Source organism: Mytilus galloprovincialis, chromosome 14, assembly GCF_965363235.1.
Source record: "Mytilus galloprovincialis chromosome 14, xbMytGall1.hap1.1, whole genome shotgun sequence".
NCBI lineage: Eukaryota > Metazoa > Mollusca > Bivalvia > Mytilida > Mytilidae > Mytilus > Mytilus galloprovincialis.
The window spans coordinates 66,808,851-66,818,576 of NC_134851.1; the positions used below are offsets into that span (position 1 = coordinate 66,808,851).

General features: G+C 31.2%; 1 protein-coding gene and 1 long non-coding RNA gene across 3 annotated transcripts; one reads left to right on the forward strand and one right to left on the reverse strand.

Moving 5' to 3' along the window:
* The first annotated feature begins 1,262 nt into the window (after nt 1-1,262).
* LOC143058064 (interferon alpha-inducible protein 27-like protein 1) lies at nt 1,263-6,373 on the forward strand. 2 transcript variants are annotated; one of them, XM_076231526.1, is made up of 3 exons: nt 1,263-1,400; nt 3,352-3,449; nt 5,874-6,373. In XM_076231526.1, exons 2-3 carry the CDS (start codon nt 3,389-3,391, stop codon nt 6,218-6,220), a joined length of 408 nt encoding a protein of 135 aa, XP_076087641.1. In that variant the 5' UTR covers nt 1,263-1,400; nt 3,352-3,388; the 3' UTR covers nt 6,221-6,373. The 2 variants fall into 2 exon arrangements, with proteins under 2 accessions (XP_076087641.1, XP_076087642.1); XM_076231527.1 differs by lacking the exon at nt 1,263-1,400 and adding an exon at nt 1,882-1,917.
* A 1,605-nt stretch (nt 6,374-7,978) lies between these two features.
* LOC143058067 (uncharacterized) lies at nt 7,979-9,473 on the reverse strand. The gene is made up of 2 exons (XR_012972934.1): nt 9,402-9,473; nt 7,979-8,109 (listed from the first exon to the last, which is right to left on the reverse strand). It is a non-coding gene; the product is annotated as an uncharacterized LOC143058067 (long non-coding RNA).
* Nucleotides 9,474-9,726: the final 253 nt, after the last annotated feature.

Sequence of the window (9,726 nt, forward strand, 5' to 3'; positions counted from 1 at the left end):
GTCTTATACGGCTACGCAATATGCAAAATATTATTTGCGTGTCTAATAATTGTAACTCCTTAGTTTGTAAAAAGTTTAATCATTTCTAAATACAATATCAATAAAACATTTTATTCTACCCAGAAGTCTTAGTCACTATACCCTCGAGAACTGAATATCAGTTTAAAATTGTAAATTTAGTACAGTGGTATCGACCCAGTTGATGTATATGAGAGATTTCCATCAATATAACTTTACTTTAATATGTAGTTCTTTGACGGAAAATGCAGAACCTCAGGCATCGAGCCACCATATGAAGTTTATATTGTGTCAAAATACGACAATTTCATACTTGTTAAATATAAACATTTATGTAAAAAAATCATAATGGAAATAGAGAATGTGTCGAAGAGACAACAACCCGACCAAAGAGAAAACAACAGCTGGAGGACACCAATGGGTCTTCGATGCAGCGAGAAACTATCGCATCCGGTGGAGTCCGTCAGCTGGCCCTTACATTACTTTATTTTGTCAGATTCTCGATGAACTTCTTAAAAAAATACCTCTTCAAATAATTATTACTGCTTTCTTCAAAAGTCTTGTGATGGGTTATATTCAACCAAAAATTTAAATCATATTTGGATAAATTCCTCAGAAATCCTATATCACAATTATTGTTTTGCAATTTAACTTACATTTGAATTCTGCAAATTTTTTACTAATCAAAAGGTCAATTGACTTACTGTTTCACAGTCTATTACTTGTTTAAAAACTGCTTTGATTCAACAAATATACACACATTATCATTGGTCTTATTCGACAATATAATTCTCGAATTCAGTAAATTGGCATTTCAACAAACAGTTGATATTTCATTGGGTACATTTTATTTTTTATTAAAACAAATATCTAATTTTACATTGAGGTGAATTTGTGAAGTTCTGTCACTTATTTACTCGCATTTCAGCGAGTGCTTGGTAGAATCTTGAAGTTATGGATACGACAGAGAGAAGATTTTTTTTTTTGCTATCTTTATTTATGTTCTTGAAATTGAAACAGTTTGACGTCTTTTACAAAGGAGACGATTTCAGTTTTCTACCCGAGTCAACTTATAGATATCTTATGCACTTTCTCATTCTCCAATCTTTTATCAATTCCTGTTTATCATAAGTATGGTGAAACGGGAATTTCTAAATTGAAAAGTCAAACTATATATTTGCATTTGTACTTTCATTATCGTTGTAAATTTTCAAAAAATCCATGCGAAGAAGATTTTTCAAAACTATAGACGATAAAACATAATCAAATATATATGTATGTGCTACGTTCACATTTACCTGATATAAATTGTAGATAAGAAAATAGTAACTAAGGGTTTAAACCGAAGCAATAACTTGCACGGATTTAATATATTTGTCCATGTAAGTATCAACATTAAAATAAGAATTTATTAAGTCAAATTTGTATAAGTGTTACTAGTATATATAACTTTTATTTTTTTTATTTTCGATCTTTAAACACTATAAGTTACATGTAATTGATTTTGGTCTTTTCACTGGATTTGTCTTGTATCTTTTTTATATTCGAATACCACAGATCAGTGTCAGACATACAAAATCACAATAGATATCGGAAGATGTGGTATGAGTGCCAATAGGACAACTCTCCATCCAAATAACAATTTATAAATGTAAAACATTATAGGTCAAGGTACACCCTTCAACACGGAGCCTTGACTCACACCGAAAAACAAGCTATAAAGGGTCCCAAAATTACTAGTGTAAAACCATTCAAACGGGAAAACCAACGGCCTAATCTATATAAAGTTGAAAAACGAAAAACACGTATAAATAACATAAACAAACGACAACTAATGTACATCAGATTCCTGACTTAGGACAAGTGCAAACATTTGCAGCGGAATTAAACGTTTTAAAGGTAACAAACCTTTTCCCTTTTTCTGAAACAATAGTATAACATCACAACATAGAAAAAACACACGATAACTATCAATTGGAAGGCACTAACTCAATCAAATAACGTAAATTAACACACAATGAACGAATAAATTTTATCTGTGATACCTGAATGCAAATACATACTAGTTGATAAAATTATTAGGGTTAAATATTTAAGGTCAAACGTAAAGAAACAAGTTAAAACAGAGCTATTGTAAGATACCACTGTGAAATGGAATTTTAAGAAAATCTTCACTTTTGAAAAAAAAACACCGGTTTCTACAAGGGTAAGTGAAAAAAATAATTATGTCGGTAAGTAAGCCTGGTTTCTTTGTTGAGTTTTATAGGTTATAAGATAACACGATGTTTTATTTTTGACCTTGAGTGGTATGTTCTTAATATATGCATTAGATCTGAACGATGATATTATATGCTCTGAACGATGATAATAAATGCCTTGCTTTCCTTTATCTTTTTGTTTGTTAACTGAATACATCGTAGTATACTTTTAAAAGTATGGTACATTAAGTGCTAGAATTATTATCATATTCAAATTTAACAACAATGTCACATGGTTTTAAAGTGTTCTTCTTTATATATGTTTCTGCTTTTTTTTAATATTTTTAAACAGATATATCATGTTAAGGAGGGGTATTTTTGGCAAATACCCCCCAAGAACATGCTATATCTGTTTAATTACACCGAATGTTTATGTTCAATAACACATTGATGATCGTGACGTTACAAGCGTCCAGTCGGATAGAGTATTTTTTGGCAAATACCACGGCAGAGAGGGTAAAAAAGGGATATCTTTTTGGCAAATACCCGGGCGGCGTTTAAAAATGAACAATATTCATTTGATAACCGTAAATTGGTGAACAAATACACTAGATATCAACCAATCAAAATCCAGGATTCTTACATAAGGTGTAATTATTCACGTGTAGTTCTGCTATACAAATTGTTTCTGATTTATAAGTTTGACTGTCCCTTTGGCATCTTTCGTACCTCTTTTATTTATCCGAATTTGAGTGGAAATCACATGTTTTATAACTTATAAATAGTTTGATATTCTAGTAGCAAGCTTTGGATTCGTTGATTACTTTGTAATTCCTGAATGTAAATTTATATTTGATAGTAGCAATTCACAATACAGTGGAATTCATCATGATTTCAACAAAACTTAAAAGCGGCCGTCCTCGGAAGAACAGGGGCTTCAAAGGGACCCAGGTTTTGAACTCTTTGTGTTAAAGGCTAAAAGTTTAACTTTCTAAACATATTTTTATGTGTATGTCTGTGTTTTCATCTCTTGTTGTCACTGATGTGTCTTAAGCCTTCTACTGAATAGTTTTTATTTTGTTTTAAGCCTGATTTATTATTTTTATATACAAAATCTTTTTATGTTATATTTCAGTACTGAATATACATATCCTTTGTATATAAAAGCATCAATGGAACGAAAATATATCACAGTCTGTGTATTGTTTGTTCTTTTTGGTACACCTGTCAAAGGTAATATATAGCTTTTTATAATATGCAAAAGATGGACGAAAGATACCAAAGGGACAGTCAAACTCATATATCTAAAACAAACGGACAACGCCATGGCTAAAAATGAAAAAGACAAACAAACAACAGCACACACGACACAACATAGAAAACTAAAGAATAAAAAACACGAACCCCACCAAAAAACTAGGGGTGATCTCAGGTGCTCCGGAAGGGTAAGCAGATCCTGCTCCACATGTGGCACCCGTCGTGTTCCTTATGTGATAATAAATCCGGTAAATAGTCTAATTCGGTAGGTCACATTCATGAAAGGGGAGGGGATTGTAGTTACGACGTAAGGAACATATCCGATATCATTTGTGAAACTGTTGTGAAATGGTCAACCAACTCGTGATGGCGTCCGTAAAATTTACGAATGGATGATTTCAACTTCAACATTTGGAACTCTTGGTTTAATAGCCTCCTTGTGAGCAGCAACCCTCTATCAAGAAAATCATAATAAGAAATGCAAGCACGGGAATATCGTATCAATTGGGAGATATATACCCAACAGGAACTTTCTTATTTAAAATTGTTAAAAGAATGTATTATATGAATATAAACTTAAAACGATAGTTTGTAAAAGTAGTCTCCAGTATAAAGTTCAACTCTCATAAAGCTAGTCCTATTTAAAAAAAATCATCACTAGCAAACAAATTAGCACAAAAAATTCCTTTTGGTCATTTGAGTTATATGATGATGTAGCTGTGAGAAAAAAAAGTAAAATCACAAAAATACTCCAAGGAGATTCACAAAGGAAAGTACCTGCGAATATGGCAAAATCAAAAGTTCAAACACATCAAACGAAGTCAATAGCTTTAAAATAATTTACCTTGAACCAAGTCATAATACAAATAACATTTTCTTGTAAATTTAGGATATATGGTTTTACGGATCTCAGTAGAACTCAAATGATCGAATCGACACGATTTGGGTTTATAAAATAAAGATTAATTAGCGAAAAAAAATAAAGAATTTAGAAAAATCTACTCAAAAACATAAAATTTAAAGTGACTTATCGGCTGCTTAAAATAAAACTAATAGAGCATAGTAGACAAAATAGAAAGAAGACAGAAAAATAGCATCCAAAAATAAAGAATACAGAGTAAATGACCCGCATTCAGACCTTCACATATCCTGCTAGCACGCTCATTTTTTATTGGGTCTAAACCGGAATCTATAGTTGTAATAATTAAACATATTTACACTCTTGATCAAATAAAATTTTCTTGTTGGGGAACGACCATTAACTTTGAGGGGTTGTTGTGGAGGTGGGATGTTGTTGCTGCCTCTTTGGAAAAACAGTTTGTTTCAATTTTCATATATTTATTTATTTTTTTTTCATACAGAAGTAAGATATTTAAGCAACTCAATGTTGAAAATTATTTCATAATAAAACAAATATGAGAGGTTCAAGCTGTTAAACCAATTTTTTATCGCAAAATACTTGTTGTAATTTACGTTGTTTAAAAAATTCAAACATTTGATTATGAACTTCCTCTTTTTTTAATTTCTTTTTGGTTCGTTATTTTTTTTTTTTATTACTTTATATTCGCTCCCTTTATTAATACTTTAGTCAAGAGTTTAACAATCCAATAATGTAGAAAACACAACTATTAAAAAATTTTGTCAGATCCATGAGTTTGACTTTTCTTTTGATTTATATATTTTGCCTCTTTCGCATATTTTGTCTTTAAAGCTGTGTTACTGTTAAATGTTTTTGCTACTAATTTTCCCACGTTTACCAAAATAAAACTAATTATAATTTATAATTATAAACCGCCGAACTCAATAGAGCATTTTTGAATACATTTTAAATTGATAAGAAATATAGATTCCTTCACTGCAACAAGTGTATTACGATATTTCTCCACTCGAGACAGTTAAATTTTATTATTTAAAGCGCGAGGCTTGCCGAGCTTTTTAAATAATTAAAATTTAACTGTCGAGAGTGGAGAAATATCATAATACACGAGTTACAGTGATGGGATCTGTTTCTCTTATGTTTTTTATCCTTCCTTTTTAAAGATTTGAGGAAAGTTGTGTACTTTTGGTGTGACGTCATCAGGCATGGTCGCCTTTTTTGGTGACGTCACAATAAGAAAATTCGGAAGAAAATAAGAAATTAAACGTCACAATTAAATTTCAACCACTCATTTGCCGAGAACAGATTTTTCACTAGTGAGGAGAAAAATTTTTCTCACACCGGTCAGGAAATGTGAAAATAGCACAAAAATTAGAGAAAACTCATTTTACTCTACAATATGAATGAGTAAATAAAGGGAAAACAGTATGTATTTGATATTTGTTCAGATAATTGACTATTCTCGAGGAACCAATTTGATATTAATTTTTTTTTTTTTTTTTTTTATTTGATAACCTATTTAGGCGGACAAAAAGAAGATGTTTGGTGTAGAATAAAGAAATATGGAGGTGCTGTATTGGTAGGAGGAGGTACAGTAGCTGTAGTAAAACCTGTACTTGGGGTAATTGGCTTTGGCCCGGCTGGTATAGTAGCTGGGACATTTGCAGCTTCAGCTATGGCATTTGCAGCTACTGCCAATGGTGGAGGCGTAGTAGCTGGAGGAGTTATTGCAACCCTTCAATCAGCAGGAGCTGCTGGATTAGGCCTAGCTTCAAAGGCTATCATCGGCGTTACATCAAGTGGTATATACAGCTATTTAGTTGGAGGTTGCTCGGAAAATGATATTGAATGTAAAAAGAAAGGAAAATGATTTCAAATGTCCGAAATATAAAGCTTTCATTGAACCGATGCTTTGATAAAAAAAAATGAACCTCTCAAACACCTATTTGTAATTTGAACAAAAATCTATTACCAAAATAGAATACAAATGTTATTTGTTGATTTATTAAAGTTCAAAATATTCTGTCGTAGTACATCTTTACACTTACCAATGATTTTATGCTTCTGACGAACATTTCATATTTGTATATGACAGTCATATATAGACAATGTTATATATTTTCGATTTCTTATGTTAGATATACGTCCGTTAATATTATTGGAAAACATTTATATAGCGTTGTATTTATAGTGAGTGGTTAACCATTTTCTCATGTCTTTTCTTAAGTTTACGTCGATTGTTTAACATATCTAATAGTTCATGTTTTCTAAATCAGATTTTATCATACATTTTCTTGAAATAATTCATTTCATTCCACCAATCGAGATTAAAGCACGATAGGCCTGGTCTGTTTTAAAGTTGGGAGTGAACACACTTAAATCTTCGTTAAACTGACAAGTTCGAGTCAAACAAAACCAGATGAAAACATAAACAAGTCTACAAAACAGAAACTGTATCAGTGTTATTTTCTTGTTTTATATCCTTGACCCTTTATAGAATTTCACCAAATATAAGAAGAACAAGTACAAATGAAAACAAGAACGTCAACCACGTGCACTGGAATTATCATATTCAGTATAGAACGTTTTCCGGGTACATTTCGTGTTATTTGTTGTTTGTTTGAATATATTGCCTTAATCGTATTCTCGGTGTTTAATGCTCATTTACTTGTTTTTGGTTTAGTCTTTAAACTGTTTTTATTCGAACGCCACTGGTGAGAAATATATGGACAAAGTACAGGTCTTGCGTAAAAACTTATAAGTCCTGTATCTTTTATGAGTTTTACAGATTCCAAGGAATACATTCCACAACATATTCTTGTTAACGTCGATATACCATTTCGCTGCACCTGAATTAGTCCGGGATAGTTTTGTTCTAACTTAATTGATTCCTACATGTTTTCAATACTATTAACAGTATGCTTTAGTTTGTGTTTTCAATTAACACAGTTTTATAAAAAGAGTATCGCGGTAAGGCGAATGGTTGAGCGATAGCCTACATGTTTATATCAAGGCGTTAATAATAGAAATCCTTGATCTTTAAAAAGGACATTTATTAACAGTTTCTTTAACTGTTGATAACCTTGCTGGTTGATAAATTACATAAGCTATATATTATTGCATATAATTCCCGTGCTATTATTAAACTAGTCTTCTGTTCAGTGTGAGCAAAGACTCCGTGTTGAAGACCGTACATTGACCTATAATCTTTGATTTTTATAAATTATTATTTGGATGGATAGTTGTCTCATTGGCACTCATACCACATCTTCCTATCTCTATTATCAAATATAATATTGTGCTGCGGTTAATGTTCAGTAGTCAACAACCTTAAACAATTGTTAACTGCATGTACATGTGAACCCTTTTTCCGCTACTTTTTTCTTTACGGAGTAATCGAGGAATTATCTTTACAACCAGAGATGATTCGATTAATAAGTTTTACTGGGATCATATTCCTAATAAACACAAACAAAGGTTTCATTTCAAGGTATTCGAAATTTGATTCCAAAAATTGTAAGCTATTTACGACTGATTTTAATAACATGATATATATATTTATATAATGTCGAGAGGCTAAAATCCTTCCCCAGTGTATCAGACATTTCAAATTTTCCATATGAAACTATATCGTTTAAACACATTTATTGCAAAATTTTCGGCAGTTTTCTCTAACCCATGCTGCATAGTTAGGTTCTGTACAAACATTGGCTCCAAATTGATTACAGTTATTGATTTTGTCCGCACATGGTGGTTTATCTAAAATAAAATGAATGTTATAAGAATAAAAAGAGGAGTAAATGAAACCGTCCCTCAAATACACAGCAACAAAATGAAAAAAAGACAATGCATCTATACTATTAAACGAAAAGACCCTTCATTGTGTTTCGCATCTCTTCTTTCTACAATAATTAATTATTATGCCTCTGTGTCACATAGGTACCGTACATAGTCGCATTTATCATTCATTCTTATGATTATTCAGATTGAATTATTTTGGAGAAAAACTAAAAAAGGCGCCCGGACATTATTTCCGTCTACAGACCGAGTTTTAGTCATAGATAAGACTTCCGGTTTCAATGTTTTGCACATGATTTTCATGAGTATTCGGAGAGAGGACAATTATTTTCGCGTTTATCTACATATATACTATGATTATACTGCTATAATATATAAAGACTATCTAAATATATTGATAGCATTAATCGCTGTAGAGAAGAAACTTGGAATTGGTAGTTTTAGTAGCATATACGCTTTATTCAATTTTCGCGTTTATCTACATGTATACTATGATTATACAGCTATAAAAAACAGGTATAGCAGTGAAAGACGAGAGAAGAAACTTGAAATTTGTAGTTCAATTTAATAAGTAATATTCAAAAGAAAGAGTACTGATGGATTATCCTAGAAGCACATCTTATAAGAATAATAATGGTCTATACGCAGATACTTTTATATCATGTTCAAAGTGGTGCAAATTTTTTAATTTAATTTGACTTTTACCCAATATAATTAAAACCCAATATCTAATCGCTCCCGTTTTTTGATATGTCGCATGGGAGATCCAACGAACCCGCTTTGAGGTCACATGTGAGTTACCTCGTAGGTGTGTCTTTTTCGACCAATGAAAATGAGTCGTCGACGATCGTGAAAGTTTATCGTGAGGTAAAGGGATGTAACTCATTTTATTTACGAAGAAATAGTCAGTCCAAATAATTCATCAGCTTTTTTAATTGGCTTATTTATAGGTCGTCAACCCATTTGAATATCATTATAAATTTAGAACTTCCAGGTCACTCACATGTGAACTCTAAGCGGGTTTCGTTGGATCTTCCACGTTTAAAAGTTTACTTGGCAAAATAGTAACCTTTTTAAACTGTTTCCAATATATGTGTTAAAAAATATAAATAAGATATTTTACATATGATATAATATTTGATTAATTGAATTTGTTTTAAAAATGACATGTCATGAAAACTGGTACATATTTAAAGTACAAATACATTTGAACTTATAAGGATTATGATAAGTGTAGGCAGTATATTACGTACTTAAACAGAACCCACATCTGTAAGGACAATTAACTCTGGCCCAAGGTTCATAGATACCACCACAATTATCATGATTATCATTAGAATAAGCATAACAATTTGATTGTTTGTCCGTACAGTCTGAAAGATAAGAAAATATTATATATAAAGTATCTATATATATATTATGTCTTTAACCTATGTTTCCCGTTTCCATTTTCACTTTTATGTGATTTTCGGACTTGGTATTGCTTTTTATATACTGGTCATATTCATATTTCTTTTATATGGACTAAAACAGCGGATTGTGTATTGCATAGATAGATAAGATAATTGATAATGCACA

Coding starts and splice junctions, on each gene's coding strand:
- LOC143058064 (XM_076231526.1), top strand. CDS start 3,389: ATGGAACGAAAATATATCACAGTCTGTGTATTGTTTGTTCTTTTTGGT. Junction 3,450..5,873: donor TTTTGGTACACCTGTCAAAG/GTAATATATAGC, acceptor TAACCTATTTAG/GCGGACAAAAAGAAGATGTT.